Genomic DNA, 24666 nt, shown 5'->3' on the forward strand with positions numbered 1-24666 from the left:
TTCCAGTCCCTGCTGGTATTCCCAGAGTCTGGTGGAATGCCTAACACATAGTAAACACATAGTAAGTGGTCAGTACATATTTGTTGAACTAATGCTTCTACAGAACAGTGCTCTTCCTATCCTTTTCTCCCTCTTTATCCATCCTCAGATAACCTAATGCAAGACATCCTCTTTGTTAGAAAGGATGTGATACCCAGTCCCTCATAAGCCAGATCTGTTGGGTTATTTACCTATCCATCCTTGGACTGTGGCTTTGTGCCAGGCTCAGGGAATACAGATGTGACTAAAGTCAGCTCCTTCCATCAACTTTCCCACAGTTCAGAAGGGAGGTTATGATGTGCCTTGACAGCTGGTTTCTTTGGAATTAATCAATCTCCTAATATAGGGCTCGTTCATGTTTCTTGGGGGAAGACGTTTTCTGGATTTTTTGTCTATCCATAAAATTAGCAGTTCAAATATTTCCTTCTATTGAGAAAGTTGAAAACAATGAATTGCTTAAAAAGGGCTCTGTGCATTAAGGTTTTGTCCCTATTTTCTGTAACAAGTACTTTCTATTTGTCATTAACTGTCATGGTAAACCACTCTTTATAATGTATTAACATCCAATTCTATTTAGTATTCTAAGAATTTTCTTATGATTGAATATTCTCTCTACTCTCAAGTTAATTTGCCAGTTTTTATTTTCACTTTAAACATGAAGAACCACCACATCTTGGTTTTTCTTGTTATCAACTTAATGTTGGTTCTAATTTATATTTTTGCATTGATTTTTGTTCTTTCTAACATAATTTTATTAAAGGTGACTTTTGTGGTTTTTGCAAGCCATGCATGTTATGGCCAAGATATTCAGGCAATATGTGAAAATACAAAGTATTCAATTTAATTTTACTTGAAGTTAATTTCAATATGTGCTTCTTCACCAACAACATTAAAAAATGTTTTTGCCCAGAAATATACCCATGCACCTCTGGTCAATTAATCTACAACAAAGGAGGCGAGAAAAGACAGTCTCTTCAATAAGTGGTGCTGGGAAAACTGGACAGCTACATGTAAAAGAACGAAATTAGAACACTCCCTAACACAAAAACTCAAAATGGATCAAAGACCTAAATATAAGGCTGATACTATAAAACTCCTAGAGGAAAACATAGGAAGAACACTCTTTTGGACATAAATCACAGCAATCTTTTTGGATCCACCTCCTAGAAATTAAAAACACAAACAAATGGGACCTAATTAAAAGCTTTTGCAAAGGGAAACCATAAACAAAACGAAAAGACAACCCAACGAAAAGACAACCCACAGAATATTTGCAAATGAAGCAACCAACAAGGGATTACTCTCTATCAAAAAACCCAATCAAAAAGTGGGTGGAAGACCTACATAGACATTTCTCCAAAAAAGACATACAGGTGGCCAAAAAGCACATGAAAAGATGCTCAACATCACTAATTATCAGAGAAATGCAAATCAAAACCACAGTGAGGTATCACCTCCCCTGGTCAGAATAGCCATCATGAAAAAGTCTACAGATAATAAGTGCTGGAGAGGGTGGGGAGAAAAAGGAACCCTCCCTGCACTGTTGGTGGGAATGTAAATTGGTGCAGCCACTATGGAGGTTCCTTAAAAAACTAAAAATAGAGCTACCATATGACCCAGCAATCCCACTCCTGGGCATACACATCTGGAGAAAAACATGATACACACACCCCAATGTTCACAGCAGCACTGTTTACAATAGGCAAGACGTGGAAGCAACCTTATTGTCCATCAGTGAAGGAGTGGATAAAGAAGGGGTGGTACATATATACAGTAGAATATTACTCAGCCATAAAAGAATGAAATAATGCCATCTGCAGCACCATGGATGGCCCTAGAGATTATCACACTGAGTGAAGTTAGCCAGAGAAAGACAAATATCATATATCACTCATATGTGGAATCTAATTTAAAAAAAGCAAATGAACTTATTTACAAAACAGAAACAGTTACAGATATCAAAAACAAACTTATGGTTACCAAAGGGGAAACGTAGCAGGGAGGGATGAATACACACATGCTACTCTATATAAGATAGGTAACCAACAAGGACCTACTGTGTAGCAGAGGGAACTCTACTCAATATTCTGTAATAACCTATATGAGAAAAGAATCTAAAGAATAGCTATATGTATAACTGAATCACTTTGCTTTACACCTGAAACTGACACACAACACTGTAAATCAACTATACTCCAATAAATTTTAAAGAAAAAATATTTTAAACACTTTGGAGTTTTCTTTTTTATAACGACATAATTCAATTGTAAAAAATACTTAAGATTCCTAGTTGTGAATTATGAGCAATAAGTATTCCTATAGTCATTCCTACCTTCTCTCTCCGAGCTTAACTTTTAAAATTGCCAAAGACTATAACATTTCCATTCTGCTCAATAACCAAATTTATTTTCATTCATCTCTTAGTTGACTTGGTCATACAGTAGTGTTTCTAAGAAAGCCCTGGGGTACACACTTTAAGTGCTTTTTTTTTAATATGCGGTATGCGGGCCTCTCACCGCTGTGGCCTCTCCCGCTGCGGAGCACAGGCTCGGGACGCACAGGCTCAGCGGCCATGGCTCACAGGCCCAGCCGCTCCGCGGCATGTGGGATCTTCCCGGACCGGGGCATGAACCCGTGTCCCTTACATCGGCAGGCGGACTCCCAACCACTGTGCCACCAGGGAAGCCCTGGGGTACACACTTTATATGTTGTCTTTATATTTTAAGAATAATTTAAGAATAACTTAATTTTGTATAAATTAGTTGAGTTGTACTCTGTCTCTCTCAGATCTACATAGTTCTTAATATTCTATCTTTTGGCATTAAAGGTGCTATAGAGAAGGTTGAGGCCAACAACTTGAATTCTAATCCTCCTCACTTCCATCATCATATATGACATGCTTTTGTAGGTTAGAGACTATATAATTATTCCTTATCATTGAAGCTAGGAAATTGCAGTAGGACACGTGGTGGTGTTATGACTCTGTTTCCCCATGGTTACCGTTGATCAAAATGATCCACTGAGACCATCTGTGACTGGTCTATGTCATGAATTTTCTATCATGTAATTGAGTATGTTTTCTATCCCACTTGTAATCGACTCTTCATATACATAGTTGTTTTTCCTATTTCCTTGGACTTCTGTATCTTCTTTCTGTAATAATTTCTATATCCTTTTTTCTTTTTTCCTAAGGTCTATCTACTATCTTCCTGGCTGGGTTTTTAATTGCTATTATTCTGTCTTTCTGTTGCTTATAATATGATTTTCAGCTTTGTACTGTTCTTGAGGTCTGCAAGTTTACTAATTTTCATCTATGAACACTTACAGACATTTGTGAAGTTACTTTCAACAGCTGCAGAGAAATTCTAATTAACAATGTGAACTCTTCCCATGTTTCTCTGAATCATTTCTCCTGTGGTATTTAACTGCCTTTGCCTATGTATCTTTCATCTAAAATTAACAGAAAACACCCACGAGGTTTATTAATTTGAAGTCAACATAAGATGTTTCAAGAGTAATGGTATAAAATGTCCACAAGTGGGCTTTCCCGGTGGCACAGTGGTTGAGAGTCTGCCTGCCAGTGCAGGGGACACAGGTTCGAGCCCTGGTCTGGGAAGATCCCACGTGCTGTGGAGCAGCTAAGCCCATGCGCCACAACTACTGAAGCCCATGAGCCTAGAGCCCGTGCTCCGCAACAGAAGAGACCACCGTAATGAGAAGCCTGTGCACCACAACAAAGAGCCCCCACTCTCTGCAACTAGAGAAAGCCCGTGTGCAGCAACGAAGACTCAACGCAGCCATAAATAAATAAATAAATTCAAAATGTCTACAAGTGAAATAAAAACCACCACCTAACTGTTCCTGGCAATGGTAGTACTAGTAGTAGGTGTTAGCATCAATGGAGTGCTTCCTATGTTCTAGACTTTCTCAGTGCTTAATAGATTCACTGAATCCGCACAAATAACCGTGAGACTGAAAGTCCCATCTTCCTCTCATTTTCACTGTAGCTACTAAGTTCCCTTAAGTAATTCTTTCACATTCCACTGCATGCTTCTTCTTAGATCTGAATTATGGGAATTATCTTCAAACTAGCCTCCCCATCCCTCTTCCAATTTGCTCTACCCATTACTGCCAGCTTGTTTTCCTTAAATACCACAACACATGTCACTCCTTTATCAGAAAATCCTCCATGAGTCCCTCTCTGGATGGAGTCCAAACACTGAGGTACAGCAATCATGATTCTTGAAAGATGACTCTTTTTGGATCTCCCATCATTTCTTAACATGAACCTTTTTCATGTCTTTGCCCACTACTCCCCCTCTATTTAAGCCATGCCTTTCTGCCTGGAGTGAACTTTGCTCTCTGTATTCTTCCTGCAAGGCCCAGCTAGTCCTACGCTCTTCAAAAGCCTCCCTGGACAAACTTAACCTTCTTCTGAACTCTTCAGTTCATAATGACCTTCTTAATTATTGTCCTGAGCACAGGGCTTGGTGGCATATTTGTTCCTCTTTTCCTTGAGTTTATAGTCCGTTTTATACCTGGTCGTATCCACAGTACCTTTTATAAGTTGCTGAAGACTACAATATTATTACACAACAGATCTGCAAAGCATTTACATCTCATTTAGATATAACAATTGCTAACAGGTTCTCTTATTTCTACAAATAGTTGACTCTATATTTTTATATGACTTTCATCTTCCTTGCTGGCTAAATGACTAGGCTCAGAGATCTCACAGAAAGACACTAGATGATTCCACATTCACATATGTATAAATAATGAGAGTTGAGAGTTGATGTTGAGTTTGTTCCCCTCATCTGACCCATTTTAGTTTTTACTTTATGAATTCCTGGTTATCTGCATAACTAATTAAAAAGTGTGGTAACAAGATCTGGTGAAACTACTTTAAGATGGTCTCGCCAGAGTGACAAAGACAGGAGTGTGTAGCTGTTTGCTGGTCTATTTTTATCAGCAGTTCTCTATCAATGTCCATACCTGCCAGTCAGAAGTTCATACATTAGGATTCCCAGTGACCAATAGTCGGCTGAAATGTCATGGCCTTTGTTCAGGATGATCTCTGGGGCTACATACTCTGGAGTCCCACAAAAAGTCCATGTTTTCTTTCCAAATCCTATTTTCTTTGCAAAGCCAAAATCAACCTTACAAAGAGAGAAAAAACAAGATATTCCAAGCCACTTTTGATTAAGCTTAAAAGCAAAAAGCTACTTTGTTGACGTATGCTGCTGATGATAATAAAATAAAAACAGATTTGAACTATTGTAGTCCTGTCTTCTAAAAGAAGTCCTCTGTATATTTCGAACAAACAAAGCCTCCCTGCTCAAGCTCAGTTTCAAAAGGAAAAGTTGAAACCTTAACATAGGATAAAATTCACATCACTGAAAATAAAGGCAAACTTTTCTTTATGGAAATACTTTCCATTTTTCCTTCTTTTATGCCAGTGGAGGTTGGGGTATAAACAAATAATTTCTCCTTTACTCAGGCATATTTTCCAGATATCTCCTGGACTTAATGAAGTTGACAATTCATTTAGTGTTAATTGAGAAGCCATTTTTATTGTTGAAGGAGCTGAGTTACAAAGCTATGGGACCAATAACTCTGTTCTTGGAAAACAAAGAGATAAAATCGAAACGTATTCTTCATGTTTCTAGAAAACTTTTGAAGCAGGAGCCTCAAATGCAGAAAACCATTTTTTTCTAAAACAACTGGTTGAGAATACAAATAATTAACTATCATTGATGTGATTACTTTGAAAATCATAGGTTGAATAAAAATTCCAAAAATTTAAAAAACAGAATCAGGCACTGAAAGATCCAAAGTCTACAAAAGTTACACATTTTAAAATAAGAGAACTTCCCTTCTACTGTAGATCTTTAGAGCTCTTGGCCAATTTTATTATTACTAATATTATTACTAACATGGCCTGGATAACATTGCCAGCAAGCCCTTTTGTTCCATTAGCATTACAGTATTCTTTAAGATAATGATTCATGGTTCTCCACATATGACCTATTCCCTTTGGATGGCAGAAACCCAGCTAGACATAGGACTTCTACGAAGCTTTTCTGGGTCTACGAACACATGCAAGCAAGTGCGAGCCTATTTAAGCATGTTTTGCCAGCATATTATTAATTAAAACCTAGCCAATTTAATTTCTCATAACCTTTACATAACTTGAAAGAATAGTTAGTTGAAAACAGTAACGCTACAGCCTGTTCATTAGCCAGTATTTTAAAGTGCAGGGCAGAAACCATGTGTGAAACACACTGACCAATTTGGCGTAACCTCGGTGGTCTAGGATGAGATTTTCTGGCTTGAGGTCCCTGTAAATGATTCCTTTGGAATGCAGATAGGCAAAAGCTTCTACCACACATGCTGTGTAAAATCTGGTTGTAGAATCTTCAAATGAACCTCTGAGACACAGAAAATGGAATAAAAAGTAGGAAAGAAATTAGTTTGTCTAATAAGGGTCAGTTTCTCATGTCACTATATTCCTACGCCTGAATGTGACCCCAGAGACCAGTGTCCCACTGGCCAAATGTCATAGGGCTACCTTTGGATACTGGGTTTTAAAAAGCATCTGAGGGTTAAGTCAAGGAATTCTTTGCCCTTATGAGTAGGATGGTTAAATCTAATTTCCTGAATATACTGAAGAGGAGGTCAACCACATACCACGTTTCATGTACTTCGCGGATTCCTCACAACAGCCCACTCCAATGTTAAAAGGCAAAGTTACAGAGGTGGGCAGAAGAGAGGCAAATCCTATTTTAGACCTCGTCTACCAAGGGGTGTTTTTTAAAGAACGGTTTATGAGTTTAGTCATATTTATTCTTAGTTTTTAAAATCTTTCTAAATAATAGAGATGTGGCTCATGAGTGTGAATAAAAGTTAATGTTTTCAAAGAACCACTTTGGAAATGAGTTACAACGCTACCGATAACAGATCGCAATCTAAGTATTCTGTCTGAAACTTCTGTCAGCAAGACAAATAATATCTATTTCCTATGCTACTGCCTTCTTATTAGAAGGAAAAGATGGAGCTAAAAGATAAGAAGGAAAAAGGTAATTGGAACGGAATGTTTATTAAACTTGATTATGATGTTTAGCAAGAAAGCTCTTTGTTTCTCTGTACGTGTATGTACGAGTACAGAGTGTACACACACTCTGTACGAGTGTGTGTTTATTTAATGAAATAACAGTAAAGGAAAAAAACCTTGGCATCTAAGGTTGACTCCTTGGTTCTAGGGAAGAACCTTTATACTTTACCTGTTTTTTTTTCCCTATGGAATCCCTTAGAAAGATAAACTACTTTTTTTTTTTCCCTCTTCTTTCCCAAGTAGTAGTAAATGCAATTAAATAATTTCGTGAAAATTCAAGAACATTAGTGTGAACATCAGCTCTTGAGTTGGCTGAGATGTAACAGGACAGCAAGCACTCAGGTGGTTTTGGGGAACATGCAGCAAAGCGGAGGCCCAGAGCTTGCTTTCACGAGAGTCACTGATACCAGTTTGCATCTTGCTCACATTTGCTTCTTCTTCAATATTGAGAAATAAATTCTAACAAACCGAAAAGTACGATACAGCTGCTATCTTGCAAAATTTATCAGTGAATCTAAGGCTAATGCAGCCATCTTTCAGGTCATGTTTTAGAAATAGTCAGTGTCTTCCAGAAAGGTATAGTCTGCATTTTAACTACTAATGTCCCCTGAGTTGTCACTGAAATAATTAGCTCTTCCCAAAGGGAATATGCTTCTTTTGAAATACAATTCAGGGCATGATGATATCTACTCCTCTAGATACTAGACTCTTAACTGTAATCACTAGGTTTCTAGTATCTCTCTTCAACAATATCTGGATGGAACAATTGTGAATCTATAAGGACAAGAAAAAGTTTGAGAAGAATTGCATCTATATTAGGAAATGAATGGTATACATTATGCTGCAATTGTTTTCTGACTTGGAGCTATCTTTGCAGAACCAACACTATATAATCCTGTGTATTGGGAAAGGGATTAGAATAGTACCTTAAAGGTCCTTTCATCTTTGTCCTTAATTAAGTATGTTAGTCTATCAAGAGCAGCATATTTCTTTGAGAGATCATTTGCCTGAAATAGTAAGCATCCATGTGTAGATAATTTATACTGAGTGCTGTACATGACTTCAATCCCTTCTCAGTGGAGAGCACAGCAAAGCAAAACAATCTAAACAAAACAGTACATAGAATAGAGCTTTGTCTTTTTTCACATTACATGCCTTGTTTTAATACGAAAATTGATTACTTCCTTGTATCAGGACTGTCTAATTGCAATATGGGTGGGCCTTTTCAAAAGCCTACAATTCTTGCTTCCTGTTAGAAGAAGAGTTATTTCTGCAGTTGCGATGCTGGGCAACAGATCTGTTTCCCTTAATATTCAGTTGTTAATAAAATGGAACCAAATGGACAAATGCATTGTTTCTGTAAAGAGAGTACACACTTAATGAGAGATCGATTTCTCATGGCATCTCTGAATGGTATTCATATTTATATTCTGAACAAGCTGATCATTAGCAGAAAGACGAAAAAAATCCTAATGCAAACTCAGATTCATCAGAGGAGGCCGTAGGTTACGAATGTGCGCTCTGAATGAAGCAAAATCCTGGGCTCAAATCTGGCCTCCACTTACTGTTTAATCTTAAGTAACTGACTGTACCTCTCCAGGTCTTAGTGTTGTCATGTGCAAAATGAGACTAATAACAGAAACTCTCTCTTTGGGTTGTTGTGAGGATACAAAGAACTTGAGGCATGTATTAGAATAAGTGCCTGGCACACATCTGGTACTCAGTAAGTAGTAGCCATTACTATTGAGCACCAAAACCTCTTCTTTAGTGCCTCCAGTGTCTTAATCTAGGAAAAGTGACTGATATAGGACAGTCTCTTGGGGATGGGAGTTTGCAACTCTATCACTACTACTGAAATATTGGATTGGCCAAAATGTTCGTTCGGGTTTTTCCCTAAGATGTTACCTGAACGAACTTTTGGGCCAACCCAATATTTGCTGCTTCTCACTGCAAAGGCTAATTGCCGTGAGTCAGCTCTGAAGCGTTTTCTGCTAATCTCTGTTCTTTTCACTTTCTCCATGCTTCTCCCAAGTGTACAGGTGAAAATTATCCTTATATTGCTTACCAATCAAAACCCTCCTTTTTTCATCATGAAGGGAACTGACCATAAACATCCATCACTGGGTCTTCAGTTCTTGACAGCTTGTTTCTGAGCCATTTTGGAATTTGGAGAGCTCTAGAAAGCTGGTTTCTAGCCCTTCAACAGATCTGTATTGAGTATCTCCCATATATAAATATATTTGTAACTGATTTTAAAAATTAAATAAAAAATTTGTCTCAAATCTGTTTCTGTGTTATGTGACAAATCAACACAATATATGCACACAAAATGTTTACCAGCAACACAGTTTCATCACTAAATATTTGATGTAGGTAATTTGTGAATTTTAAAATACCCTTTTGGAAAGCAGTCAAAAACCACAGCATTAGGGTGATTCACAATGAAAAATTACTATTAGAATCGGAAATGACAATGTAAATTTGATTTAAAACAAAAGCTTGTTTTATCAACAGTTAAAGTTGCTTGAAGAAAGAAATCATTCCCCTATATAGCTCTTTGAAATAATATATTATGCCTTGACAGTTGTGTCATTTCAACTAACAAGTAAGGGATAGATCCTTATATCCTCTCCGGGAGGGAGTAGGTGTTTTATCTTAGCTAGATGGCAGTAGATAACAACAATTTGCTTCAGGGGATTTGAGGGTTATGTATACTTATTGATAGACTCAAATTAAAATGTAATCACTGTGTTTAATCAACTTGCCATAACCAAGTCCTGAAACGGCAGAATGTAACAAAGACAAAGCATCTCTCACCGAAAGACAAGTTCCCTCTTTTCATTGACTAGTGACCACAATTATTAGTGAGTATATAAACCTGAAGCATGCTACAGGTTTATTGCCAAAGTAGGAAGACTAAATTATTATGAAAACGGACTCATTTCCTTAAAGGACTTTCAACCAAATTAAGAAATGACACAGATTCCACCTAATGGGTCATCTAAGATGGAATTTAAGTAATCACCTCCCATAAAATAGCTGGAATTAAGGAGAATGTATATAGAAAGTCACTTGCTGGCTTATAAAACACATCCAGGAAGACTCGAGACCAGAAGTGAGATGTGATAATTATGGTTTCTTATGTAATTGTTCAATACGTTCTGTAGGAAAAATTAACGTACACTTTAAAAAACTCAAATTAAGTAAATGATATTAGAATATGTATTAAATACTAATATTAATTTAATATATACTAATAACTGTAATATATACTAATAACCTCTCTCTCTCTCTCTCTCTCTATATATATATATATATCAACCACTTACATTTTTAAGAAAGTTGTGGTTGACAATTCTGTAACTGTTATAGAGAAGAAGTGAATAAAATATAGTTTGTATATTCCAAATAATGGAACAGAATTTGTGGAAAAAAGTCACAAACTAGAAGATAAAACATGATAGCTAATTAAAGGACAAACCAGGGAAATTGCAACAATTAACATTTCAGTGCTGTAGTTCCTATTTCCAAGATTAAAAAAAAATTTAATAGTCCTCAAAATCTGTTTGTATATATGGGATCATTTTAATTCCTTCTTCCTGACAACAAATAAAAAACTGCTCTGTGTTCTTTTTCTATGCTGATGAGAAGAAAGAGAGTGAGAGGCAGGAAATGGTCAGCTCAGCTGCTAGGTGAAGGAAGGAGGATGTCATTGCTATAGGAGACTTCCTGCGCTAAATCCCTGAGGCTCAGAGGTCACACAAGCCTTTCTTCAGATTAACCTTCCCACCAATACATTTCCTTTATGCTCTCAGAATAGCTTCTCCCTTACTACTACTTACTGGGACCCGAGAGGAAAACTAAAGGAACTGAACAAAAAGGTTTATTTTGACTGAGGATACTTTTATATACACTGTGACAAATAGCATAATTAATTTCCTTTTTCTCTTGGCATTTTTTTGGTTCTAACAGTTAATCTTTAGGATTTTTCAGCCCCAGTTTAAACAAGCAATGAGGAAGCTAGTCTGTGACAGTATTAATTGGAGCCTGGATATCCAAAACTATGCTTTCCCTTTAGCAATTTCTTACGTAGGAAAAAAAAAAGTCTCTTGGAATAAAAGCAGTAAGGCTACATACATATTGACTATCTAAAAAAGAAAGCTGGCAGGGGACAATGAGTCCGAGATGATTTTATATACGACAGCTTCATTGCTTTCCATGTCGAGGCTTCAGCCCCTCTGAATCTTTAGCAAGGATCAGGTAGCTGCTATTTCTCTGGATCATGCCTCCTTAATGAATATTTAGTACACTGGGGGGACTCAGCAACTGTGTACCCCAAATCCAAGGAAGATAAAAGGGAAGACAAAAGAAAGGGTCAGGAAGCAGTCTGGTGGAGGTAGAAAAAGGACCATCACTGATCTTCTCCCTCCATCCACTCCTCCCAAGACAAGCTGCTTCTTGATAGCATTCCTTTGCTACCCCGACAAATCCAAATACATCTCACTTGTAAGCCTTGGCTAGCATTTATGTACCCCAAAAATGCAAAATCAAGTTAACTAAGGAGAAATATGAAACAGTTTTCTTGCAAAAAATAAGTTGAATATTGATGTCTATGCATGTTTGAGTGGACTTTAGGTTAACTTTTATTATTATTTTTAAAGCTATTTAAAAAATTTTTTTGTTGTTGGTGTCTTGTTAAAGAAGTTAATAGAAGTTTAAAATCGCTGTTCCTTTCCCTAAGTGGCTTATTATTGCTTTAATGTTTACTTCTACCAGTAAATCTCCTATTCTAATTAGAACAAAGTAGGGAAGAGATTTCAAATAAATCAGTGTATTGGAAGGTCAGGTCAAAAATAATATAGTAGAAGCACATTAGGATAAACCAGATATTAACTCACAAATCAGAATACTAACTTTCTGCTACATCCTGTAAGTTATGAGGCATGGGACCACAACTGTTTTATTTATCATTTTATCCCCGGCCTCTACCACAATGCCTGGCATATAATCTGTACCCCAAAATTAATTAACAGTAATACAGTAATACAGTATGATATAATAGCTCAGTACAGATGTTAACCCTGTCCCCTAGTGCCAAAATGATACATTCCCTTATAGGCATATTTACCTTGAATTTAAGAAAAAAACCATTAACGTAATAGGACACAATAAGGTAAAAAGAAACCCATTTGTCATATACAAGTAAGGCAGTGGGAATAAAAGACCTGAAAGGGCAGCGGGTACAAAGATATGAAGGTACCATAAGGATACAATTAGGAATGAGACTTCAAAGCAATAGTTTATAAAGAACTAGTTCTATTCTGGGATATCTACAAAATAATATACTGTCAAAAAATAACATGGCTTTCTGGGGACATTAGGGCTGTCTATAGCTGAGTCTGAAAGATGTTACCTGATGAAGGAGAGCCTGTGGGGTGAGATTGTAACAAATAAGAAAAGAAAAAGATGTCTAAAGGTGAATATTCAAAGGAACAAAGATGCCTTTTGAATGTTATTAGGTCATTCACAGAAAATTGTAGTTTTTCTTTAAGTAAACATTTAGGGTTGGTAGAATACTTTTTTTAAATGATAGTTTGCTATACATAAATAGGAAATAGAAAATTAATTTTGAATAATAAAAAGAAAAACAAATAAGCACTAAAGAGACCAACTTTACTTGCCCTGAAAGGGCAAAGAGGAGTGTTAAGTGGGTTCCTCTTCTTCCCAAGACCAGGTAAGTCCTGAAAGGGATGGTTGGAAACTTCTGTTAATTTTGAAACCAAACAGCAATGTAAAGGTAGAGGGAAAAGTTACTTTGGAAAAAATTCCCAGTGTTAGGAAAGATAGCCCATCTGGAGAATGAGTGGAACAATCCAACTGACAGTTAATCTAGATTGCGACTATAAAATAACTTTAATTCTCTTCATTGTTAACAGCAATGAAGTGAATTCTAGGTATATAGTTGTCTGATTGTGATATTCAAGTTAAACTAAAGGCTCTGCATGTACCTTGACAGGTACCATTTTTATGGTGGATTAATCCTATATCGTTGGTTACAAATCTGAAACAGTGAGTTTCCTATTTACAATCAATCACATGTAGATAATGGGTTGTGACCCATATTTACATTTTGAAATACAAGCATATGTAAATATGACTTCTATACTTTATAAAAATTGACTCTTCTTACAAACCATCACAGTCAACTACATTTTCAAAGACATGATAGAAATTTCGTAAAACTCTTACCGATCCCTGAGAATGGTCCAGAGCTCTCCACCTAGGCAAGCTTCCATCAACATATACAAATATTTGCTGTCCTTAAATGTTCTGTATAATCTGTGATTTGCAAACAAGAAAACAAAGATTATAAACGTTACTGTCTTTTAAAAGCATGTAAATGTTTTCGGTGCCCGGATTACAGTCTTACTGTTGATTTACCAAGCTTGAAATCTTATTAAAAGAATGAGAAAGATCTAAATTCACAAAGAGGAAAAAGGAAGCGATGGCTCATGACTAAGATTTTCACACTGTAGGGGGTAGTCTCTCCTTTGAAATGGATTAATCCAAATGATTATGAACCAAGAGGGCTTCCTGGGGTTCCTCTAATTCCAATTTGGCTAACGTTTCAAGTGTGGCCTCTTGAGCGATATTTAGTGGTCATAAACATGCAGTGTGCATGGATATTCATTAGGTGACACTTTAAAATATAGATGTGTATGACATTTATGCACTGTTCACTTAAATTCATGTGATACCCTGTTTTCATCAAGTGCCACTGGCAAATTAACTAGAAAAGCTTCTGCGTATTAAAAAAAAAAACCATTGTCTTATCAGTGCTCTCAAAATACCGAGATGGGATAGTTATTTCATTTTTTAACAACTTCAGAAAATATGCAAATAAAGAATATTCAAGGTAAAATAGTTTGATTTTTGGTATTTTGTCTTTCATGCACCAGAGGTCTATGCAGAGTTCTTGGAATAACAGGATAAAAATGGAACATTAAGAACTCTGATATCTCCTTTGGGAAAAACATGTTCTTTTCACAGAATCTGATTCTCATTAAAAAAAAAAAAAAAAAAAAGAAACAAAATTTTAGTGTTTTTTTTTTTTTTTTTTTTTTCCCGGTACTCGGGCCTCTCACTGTTGGGGCCCCTCCCGTTGCGGAGCACAGGCTCCGGACGCGCAGGCTCAGCGGCCATGGTTCACGGGCCCAGCCGCTCCGCGGCATGTGGGATCCTCCCGGACCGGGGCACGAACCCGTGTCCTCTGCATCGGCAGGCGGACTCTCAACCACTGAGCCACCAGGGAAGCCCTAGTGTTTTTTTATTTAGTAAAAACTTTTTAAAAATCAGATTAAAAATTATGTTTCTTTGTGTGAATCAGATGTGTAACAGTGAGTGCAAATGTGGTTGCTTTTCCACTTGGAGTTGGGGACTTGAGCCCTGGGACAGGGTCTTTACCTCACTATGAAATCGGAATGAGCCCCCTGCATGATCTGCTTCTCCGAGCGGATGTGCTCCTGCTGTCTCGTATCCACGATGTGGCGTTTCTTGAGAATTTTCATTGCAAAGGTTTTGGATTCTTCACTTTTCAATTGGACCTTAAAGAAAGCCAGAAGGGAGTAAGTGAGGAAAAAAAAAACCCACAGAGTTAATATAACAGAATGCATTCTTAGCCCCAAATTAACAGGTGCATGGAGCACTGAAATGACACCCCAAACACCACCTGTATCACAGTAAAGCCTTGCTGGAGCTGGGTTTGAAATCCAGGGCTCACAGCTGTTGCCCAATCTCATTCCACTGGAACTGATGCATCTTCACTAACTGGATTGCCAATTAGTTTTGTGCCCACTGGGATTAGAAGAGGGAAAGTGTATTTGATTCTCATTGTATTATTTCATTTCATTTCAGATAATGTGTTTGAGTATACTTTACAGTTTTTCTCCTTCAGTCAGAAAAGTAAAAATAAAAACGAATTCCTTCTCCAGTTTTACTTCGAGTGTGGAAAAAGTAGGACCATACGGTCCTATATGCTTTTCCTCTTTTTAGTCCTCGTCCACAAACATTTCTAGAGTTATTTAATTCAGTGATAGACCCTTGTCTCTGCTGAGACTGAAAATTTGTGTACTGTTATTTCTTCTTTTTATCTCACAGTCTTTCCCTTCCATTAAAAAAAAAAAGATAGTAACAAGATTTCTTTCTAAAGACTTTGGAAACTACTTTTCTTTTCCTCTCAAATAGGCATGATGGCTTTAATCTTGTTTGACCTTAAACCTTACTCCTTAGTTATACTAACTGGGAGACCTAAGCTGAACCTTGATGTCCCCAATGCTTCCAAGCCTCTGTTACAGCCCCACATGGCTCTCGGTGGCTCTGGAGAGAGCTTGGGTCCTCCAGATGACGTTCCTCAGACAGGCTGCTGGTCTGTGTTCACTGTTTTACACAATATTTCAACAAGGTGACTTGCAAGGAAAAGAAGAGAGATAACTGAGCTAATCACTTAATGGCAATATAAAAGCGTTACCATTGAGTGTTCTCAAACCACAGAATTCTCAAGATAATACCAAACAGCCCATGTTTTTCTGAACTAATGAAAGCCTTGGAGAAATAACATGATAAGCTGTTCCTGCTTTTCAGCTGAAGTGTGGCTGTCCCCTCTTTAGTTGTGAACTGTTTACTTTAGCTGCAGGGATAGTGAAGGTCTTAAGTGTATTGCTCATGTACACATGGACAGACTGAATTCCATTGAGAGAACATTAATGTGGCAAGCTCTTTGGAAGAAAACACGAGGACACTTCAAATAAATAGGCCTCAGTTTGCTGCCAGCATCTGAGAATCTATATGACAGGTTAGAGGGGAAAATGGATATTTGAAAATGCCTTAACCAGCTAAAGGCCCTCTACTCCATTTGTGAAACTCTTTGAGATGACAGATTAGTGTGATACCAATGAATTCAGCTATAGTTCATAGTAAAATACAAAAATGTGAAAACCCACTTCTAAAAGAAATCTGGATAAGAAAGATGACATGAAAAATGAGCTGTGCCAGAGTACTAACACTCAGAGGAGAAGAAATCAGATCGTATTCCCTCTTTAGAGTCTGACCCAGGTAAATGACTGCAGAGTAGATCACACACCTAATGTACAAATTATTCTCTTTAGAGATGGTAACACACATTTTAACTGGTGCACAGGTTAGGAGGAAAGAACCCTGGCTTTAGGGTAACAGGTCTGGACTTAAATCCTGACTCCACTTAAGGCCTCTCTCAGTCCTCTTAGGCAGTTGAGTAACTGCTCTGAGGCCCAGTTCTTGCTGAGGATAACGCCACCTACCGTATGGAGTTATTGGGACCTTAAATGAGAAAGTGCCACCGCATGGACATTCAGTGACGGTCTCTCTACGTGTACCTTGGGTAGATCAAATGTTGTCTTGAAAACAAGGCCAGATCATGTCACTTCTCTGTTCAAAACACTGCAGTGGCTTCCCGTCTCACTCATGGTAAAGACAAAGCTGTCACACAGTCCGACAAGGCCCTACATTATCTGAACCCCCATTCCCTGTAAGCCTCACTTCCTCCTTGCTCACTGTGCTCAGGTCACACTGGCCATCTTGCTGCTCCTTGAGCATAACAGCAAGCTCTTGCTTCAGGCCATTTGCACATGCTGTTCTTCTGCCTGAATATTGTCTCACAGTTATCCTCAGGGCTTGCCCTCTCAGTTCCCTAAATTCTCTGCTCAAATGTTTCCTAATCAGAAAGTCTCTCCTCACACCAGTCTACATAAAAGAGTAATCACTACTTCTCCCTTCCCTTTTTCAGTGTTCTCTATAGCTCTTATCACAAGCGAATGCACCAAGTATTTATTCTGATTACTTGTTTAGTATCTGTCTCTTTTCACCAGTCTGTAAGCAACCCGAGACTGGGGATTTTTTTGTCCACTGTGCCTGACAAAGGATAAATGCTCATTAAATGTTTGTTGACTAAATGAATCAAAGAAAGGATGAAATAAGCCATGATGACTTATCACTGGCAAAGCCACAAAGAGAGCTAGTATCTCAGCTCCGTACTGTGTATCTCTGAGGTCAGCAGGATAAAAACAAGGGAAGCTATAAATGACAAGTATGTAGCATTTGCTCTTTTTCTTCTTTCCAAAACTGCCATTATTCATAAAAAAGGAAGAAAAGATTTCTAAATGCTGATGCTTCACAGGAAGTATACATGACAAATAACTATGTGATACAGCTCTGAATTTTCAGTTGTCATATTTACAAGATGTTTTCTTAACCTTGCTTTTCCTTGAATGACTAAAATGTGATATTATTCCCCAAAAGCCTACTATATTAGTAACATCATCTCTAGGATAATATCATCTGGGTCTTGGGGACAGTTATCCATCTACATCTAAATACGAAATAAATTTATGAAGAGACAAAAAGAAATGTGTTCACTGATATGTTAACAATGGTTTTCTCTTAGGGAGATTTTTAGTTGATTTAGCTCTTTTTAACTTTTTTGAATCGCTCAATTTTTATACAATTAGCATATCTCACTTTTATGGTAAGTAAAAATAATGAGTCTGGTCATGGAAAAAAAATTTTTAAGTCTCTTTTAAATCAGAATAGCTATTTATTATTGTCTGACTCTCTCAAAGGATCTGGTTCAGTGGAAACCACTCTATTAGAATTCCATGTATGCAAAGACCTTGAGAAGTTCTGTATAGGATAGCAACCTATTCAAGTTCGGGCTGAGCCACACTATTCATCTCCTTAAAGTACGTGCCATAATTTTTTCTTTCAATATAAACTCTCAGTGTAAGTTACAGCAATTTGTATTTCAAGAGCCTAAGCTATTATGCTTTATTATGAAAGTGTTTTCACAAAACAAATACATGAAAAATTTTACGGTGAAATTTAGTGTGCTTTTTATTTGTCCTGTTGGTCAAATTAATTATACCAAGTCCACTTGTGCCAGTTTGAGATGATGATGATTTTGTAGCAGGCCAGCTAGAGATATGACATAGATGCTGAGTGTGAACAGAGGAAGGCAAAAGAAGGGGAAAGGAATACATTTCTTCTTCTTGCTCAGGAATCCTTCCCAGCCTGGGTGGTTAGGCATGATTCCCAGGTTTGTCTTTGCAGACTATCCTAACCCCATCTAGATGTACAGGCTAATGCACTGGTTGAGAAGGTGAGCTTTGAAATTTGACTACCTTTGTTTAAATCTCAACCTTTTTTTTTTTGATTGTGATCTTGGACAAATTTCTGAAACTCTTTGTTTCCTCATCTGTAATATGTGGATAATTCTCTTAGGTTACCTGTGAACATGAAATAAAAGGGCCTATATATCAAACACAGTGTCTGGAACAGAGAACACATTCAGTTAGTTGCCTTTATTCTTTTGTGCTTCTTAGTTTAATGGTCTCTTCAGGCCAAAGCAATTTTCTCAAAATATGATCCACCACAGGATGAATGCCACTTTGTACCCATTCCTATTCCCACCCCATCCACTTCAGTTCTACCAAGGGAATAGTAGAGGTTTGAGAAGCTACATCTAAAAGATTGCTGGCCCTTGTACCATACTGGTTTCACTCTCAAGGTTTCTAGAAAGGAGACATGAATGAGAAAATGCTAATACTCAATATATTCTATGTTTTACAAGTAATGCTATGTGCTATATCAGAAATTAAAATTGGAAAAAGTTTCATTTACAGTACTTCAGTGTGAATCACTGTGTTGCCATTTGAAGGAATGTATCCTTGAGCAAAGTGAATCTTAATGTGGGAATTTTTGACAAAGATTTTGACACGTTCTTAACTATCAGGTTCTAGCTGGTGCCCAAATAATACTGACCTGAAGGTGAGAGGCAATGCCACCAGCATTATAAAGAGCTTTGAAGACACAATTGCTGGCTGTATTTAAATACATGCTTTCTTTTATCTGGGGCAGGTACTTGCTTTATAAAGGCTTGTCTCCTGTTGGACCTAATTCTTCGCTCTTGCGAGGAAGGAGGGTTATGATCAGAGCAAGGTTAAAACTAGCTCAGTGACAATGACTGGGAGCTGGTCCTTAGAATCTGTTTGTCCATTCATCTATTTAACTTGTTATTAACAGTTCATAGTTTATTTTGCACTGCAGATATCTTTTCATTATTTTGGAAGAAAATGAATTTCTGAACTATACTGTAATTAAAATGTTTTATTAAATATAAGGTTTGAACTGTCAATATCACTTGGCCTATTATTATGCAAAATTCCTTTGTAAACTAGTTCAAATTACATTTCCATGCACAACGAGAAAGGATGACTCACTTAGGTAAGCTAATACTATAGAACAAAGATGATGAAGTGAGCTTAGAAAAGCTTATACAGGAGGAGGTGGCCAAGATGGCAGAGTAGGAAGACCCTGAACTCACATCCTCTAACAGACACACCAAAATTATAACTACTTACAGAGGTACCATCTATGAGAACGACCTGAAGGCTAGCAGAAAAGATTTTCTACAACTAAAAACATAAAGAAGGAACTACCATGAGACAGGAGGGGGGGACAAAAACACAGTATTGTCAGGACCCACACCCTCGGGTCAGCAACTCACAAATAGGAGGAATATCACAATCATAGAAGTCCTCTCCAAGGAGCGAGGGGTCCAGGTCCCATATTGGACTCCCTGGCCTGTGAGTCCTACACCTGCAATATGAGCCCCTATAACGTCTGGCTTTGAAAACCAGTGAGGTTTGTGTTTGGGAGAGCAGGAGGGCTTTAGGAAACAGAGACTTCACTCTTAAAGGGCGTGCACAAAATCTCACACACTCCAAGTCCCGGTAGTTTGACAGGACCCTGGATCAGACCCACTTACTAATCTTAGGGAGCCTCTGGAGAGGCAGGGGGCAAGTAGGAGCACCCTTGGTGATGAAGACACTGGCAGCAGCCATTTTAGGGGGCTCATTCTACCATGTGGACACAGGCGCTGGCAAGTGCAACTTTGGAATCCTCTGTCTATCCTGATAGTGCTGGGTACTCGGCACCAGACCCAGGCTGGCACCTGCCCCAAGATGCACCCTGCCTCTCTGGCCCAGGTCATGCATACTGCTGTGTGGGGACTCAGCCCCACTACCAGTGGGACTAGCACCAGCTATGCAGGAAGCCTACCCTCCAGTGGGGCCTGCAGCCACTGCATGACATACAGCCTTGGAGCCAACTGGCCTGGGTGGGGCAAGCCTGCTTACCAGCGCACCCACAGTAGTCAGCCCTACAACAACAGAAGTGTGCAAGTGGCCCACAGAGGGGCCTCCCCTAGAGCATACAGCTCTGCTAACCAGAGGGGAGTGTACTGCTGGTACACATAGGCTATCTCCCACATAAGGACACTTCTTCAAGATCAGAAAATATAATCAACATACCTAATACACAGAAATAAAACCAGAGACTTAGGCAAAATAAGGAGAAAGAGGGATATGTTCTGACCAAAGGAACAAGACAAAACCTGAGAAAAAGAACTAAATGAAGTGCAGATAAGCACTCTACCCAGTAAAGAGTTCAAGATAATGTTCATAAGAATGCCCACTGAGCTTGGGAGAAGAATGGCTAAACAGAGAATTTCAACAAAGAGTTAGAAGATATAAAGAGAACAAAACAGCTGAAGAACACATTAAGTGAAATGAAAAATACACTAGAAAGAATCAAAAGTAGATTAGATGATACAGAGGAATGGATAAGTGATCTAAAAGACAGAGTAGTGGAAATCACCCAAGCTGAACAGAAGAATGAAAAAAAGGATTAAAAAAAAATAAGGATAGTTTGAGGCCTCTGAGACAACATTGAGTGTACTAACATTCACATTATAGGAGTCCCAAAAGCAGAAGAGAGAAAGGGACAGAGGACTTACTTGAAGAGATAATAGTCAAAAGTATCCCCAACTTAGGGAAGGAAACACATCCAGGTTCAGAAAGCACAGAGTCCCAAACAAGATCCACCCAAAGAGGTCCACACCAAGACACATTATAGTTAAAATAGCAAAAACTAAAGATAAAGAGAGAATCTTAAAAGCATCAAGAAAAAAGAAAATAGTTATGTACAAGAGAAATCCCATAAGGTATCAGCTGACTTTTGAGCAGAAACTTTGCAGTCTAAAAGGGAGTGGCACAATATATTTAAAGTGATGAAAGGAAAAAAACCTACAACCAGGAATACTCTACCCAGCAAGGTTATCATTCAGATTTGAAAGAGGTAAAGAGTTTTACAGACAAGCAAAACCTAAGAGTTCAGCACCACAAAAACCAGCTTTACAAGAAATGTTAAAGGAACTTCTCTAGGCAGTAAAGGCCATAATTAGAAATATAACAATTATAAAAAGAAAAAATCTCACTGGTAAAGGCAATAGATCAACTACTTACAAAGTTAGCAGGAAGGTTAAAAGACAAAAGTAGTAAAATTATCTATATTCACAGTAAGTAGTTAAGGGATACACACAAAAAAGATACAAAACATGATGTCAAAAAAATTAAACAGGAGAGGGGAAGTAAAAATGTAGAGTTGTTAGAATGTGTTTGACCTTGAGCTAATCAATGTAAAATATTACTATAATAATATATATGTTGTTATATATGAACCTCATGGGAGCCACAAAGCAAAAACCTGTAATAGATAAACACACAAAAAGAAAAAAAATCCAAACATAACAGTAAAGATTCTCATCAAATCACAAGGAAAAAGAGCAAAAGAAGAAGAGAGGAACAAAAAAGAACTATAAAAAGAACCAGAAAACAATTAACAAAATGACAGTAAGTACATACCTATCAATAATTACATTACATATAAATGGACTAAATGCTCCAATCAAAAGGCATAGAATAGCTGAATGGATACAAAACCAAGATCCATTTATATGCTGCCTACAAAAGACTCACTTCAGATCTAAAGACACACACAGAATGAAAGGGAGTGGATTGAAAAAGATATTCCATACAAATGCAAATGAAAAGAAAGCCAGGGTAGCAATACTTAATATCAGACAAAATATACTTTAAAACAAAGACTATAACAAGAGACAAAGAAGGGCATTATGTAACGATCAAGGGATCAAGCCAAAAAGAAGATACAACAACTGCAAATATATGTACACCCAACTTAGGAGCACCTAAATACATTAAGCAAATATTAACAGCTATAAAGGGAGAAATTGACAGTAATACAATAACAGAAGGGAAATTTAACACCCAATATATCAATGGACAGATCAGACAGAAAATCAGTAAGGAAACACTGGCCTTAAATGACATATTAAATCATATGGACTTAATATATACAACATTTCTTCCAAAAACAGCAAAATACATGTTCTTTTCAAGTGCACGTGGAACAAATATCCAGGACAGATTACATGCTAGGCCTCCAAACAAGTCTCAATAAATTTAAGAAGACTGAAATCATATCAAGCATCTTTTCTAACCACAATGGTGTGAAACTATAAGTTATCTGAAAGAAAATAACTGCAAGAAACACAAACATGTGGAGTCTAAAAAACATGCTACTAAACAACCATTGGGTCCCTAAAGAAATTAAAAAGGAAATCAAAAAAATACCTGGAAACAAATAAGAATGGAAAAACAACAATCCAAAATCTATGGGATGCATAAAAGCACTTCTAGGGTAAAGTTTAAAGTCATACAAGCCTACCTCAGGAAACAAGAGAAATATCAAATAAAAACATGTAACCTTATACTGAAAGGAACTAGAAAAACAAACAAATCCAAAAGTTAGTAGAAGGAAAAAAAAATACATATGAGAGCAGAAATAAATAAAATAGAGACAAAAAAAAAAACTATCAATGAAACTAAGAGCTGGTTCTTTTAAAACATAAACTGTTAGCAAGACTTATCAAGTTAAAAAGAGAACCCAAAAATAAAATCAGAAATTAAAGAGGAGAAGTTACAATCAACACTACAGAAACACAAAGGATCATAAGAAATTACTATGAACAATTATATGGTAATAAAATGGACAACCTAGTAGAAATGGATAAATCCCTAGAAAGATACAATATCCCCAAACTGAATCAGGAAGAAATAGAAAATATGATCAAACAATACCAGTAATGAAACTGAATCAATAATAATAGTAGTAGTAGTAGTAATAATAATATTATAATAAAAAATAACTCCCAACAAACATGAGTCCAGGACCAGACGGCTTTAGAGGTGAATTCTAGAAGACATTTGAATAAGACTTAATACCTATATTTTTCAAACTACTGCCGAAAATTAAAGAGGAAAAAAATGTTTTGGAACTCATTCTACCAGGCCACCATCACCCTGATACCAAAACCAGAAAAAGATACCACAATAAAAGAAAATTACAGGCCAGATATCACTGGTGAATATAGATGCAAAAACCCTCAACAAAAATATTAGCAAACCAAACTCAGCAATACATTAAAATGATCATAAACCATTATCAAATGGGATTGATCCCAAGAATGCAAGGATGGTTAATGTCTGCAAGTCAATCAATATGATACTCCGCATTAAAAAATTGAAAAATATCATCTCAATAGACGCAAAAAAATCTTGTGACAAAATTCAACATTGATTTATAATGAAAACTCAGCAAAGTGGGAATAGTGGAAGAATACCACAATATAATAAAGGCCATACATGACATAGTGACAGCCAACATCATATCCAACAGTGAGATGCTAAAAGCATTTTCTTTAAGGTTAAGAATAAGACAAGGATGCCCACTCTCACCACTTTTATTAAACATAGTACTGAAAGTCCTAGCTACAGCAATCAGGCAAGAAAAAGAAATAAAAGGAATCCAAATGGGAAAGAAGCAGTAAAACTGTCATTGTTTGCAGATGAGATGATATTATATATAGAAAATCCTAAAGACATCACCAAAAAACTATTAAAACTTATAAATGAATTTGGTAAAGTTTCACAATACAAAATTAATATACAGGAATCTGTTGGATTTCTATACACTGTCTGATAGTTCAGATATCAGAACTATCAGAAAGATAAATTAAGAAAACAATCCCATTTATAACTGCATCGAAAGAATACCTAGGAATAAATCTAACCAAATAGGTAAATAATTGTACCCTGAAAACTAGAAGACATTAATGAAAGAAATTGAAAATGACAAAAACAATTAGAAAGCTATTCCATGCTCATGAATTGGAAGAATCAGTGTTGTTAAAATAACCGTACTACCCAAGGCAATCTACAGGTTCAATGCAATCCCTAGCAAAAGGCATTTTTCACAGAACTAGAACAAACAATACTAAAATTTGTAGGGAAACAAAAAAGACCCTGAGTAACCAAGGCAATCTTGAGAAAGAAGAACAAATTTGTGGGGGTGGGGTGGGGTGGGGATCATGCTCTCTGATTTCAAACTATACTGCAAAGCTACAGTAATCAAAACAGTAGGTACTGGCACAAAAACAGACACAGAGATCAATGGAACAGAATAGAATGCCCAGAAATGAACCCACACTTATATGGTCAATTGAT

General features: G+C 37.0%; 1 protein-coding gene and 1 long non-coding RNA gene across 4 annotated transcripts in view; one reads left to right on the plus strand and one right to left on the minus strand.

Moving 5' to 3' along the window:
• Positions 1 to 24666, plus strand: part of LOC113623151 (uncharacterized) — a 109916-nt gene that overhangs the window by 70103 nt on the left and 15147 nt on the right. The gene's annotated exons all lie outside the window — the stretch shown is intronic.
• PRKG1 (protein kinase cGMP-dependent 1) overlaps positions 1 to 24666 on the minus strand; it is a 1182918-nt gene that overhangs the window by 5620 nt on the left and 1152632 nt on the right. For both annotated transcript variants that reach the window (XM_027111907.1, XM_027111906.1), the window contains exons 11-14: positions 14618 to 14757; positions 13403 to 13492; positions 6329 to 6470; positions 5035 to 5198 (exon numbers count right to left, since the gene is read on the minus strand). In XM_027111907.1, the coding sequence (XP_026967708.1) occupies positions 5035 to 5198; positions 6329 to 6470; positions 13403 to 13492; positions 14618 to 14757 (536 nt within the window). The remainder of the gene's footprint in view (positions 1 to 5034; positions 5199 to 6328; positions 6471 to 13402; positions 13493 to 14617; positions 14758 to 24666) is intronic.

Source organism: Aethalodelphis obliquidens, unplaced genomic scaffold, assembly GCF_003676395.1.
Source record: "Aethalodelphis obliquidens isolate GAN/ISIS:26980383/991018 unplaced genomic scaffold, ASM367639v1 scaffold11, whole genome shotgun sequence".
Lineage (NCBI taxonomy): Eukaryota > Metazoa > Chordata > Mammalia > Artiodactyla > Delphinidae > Aethalodelphis > Aethalodelphis obliquidens.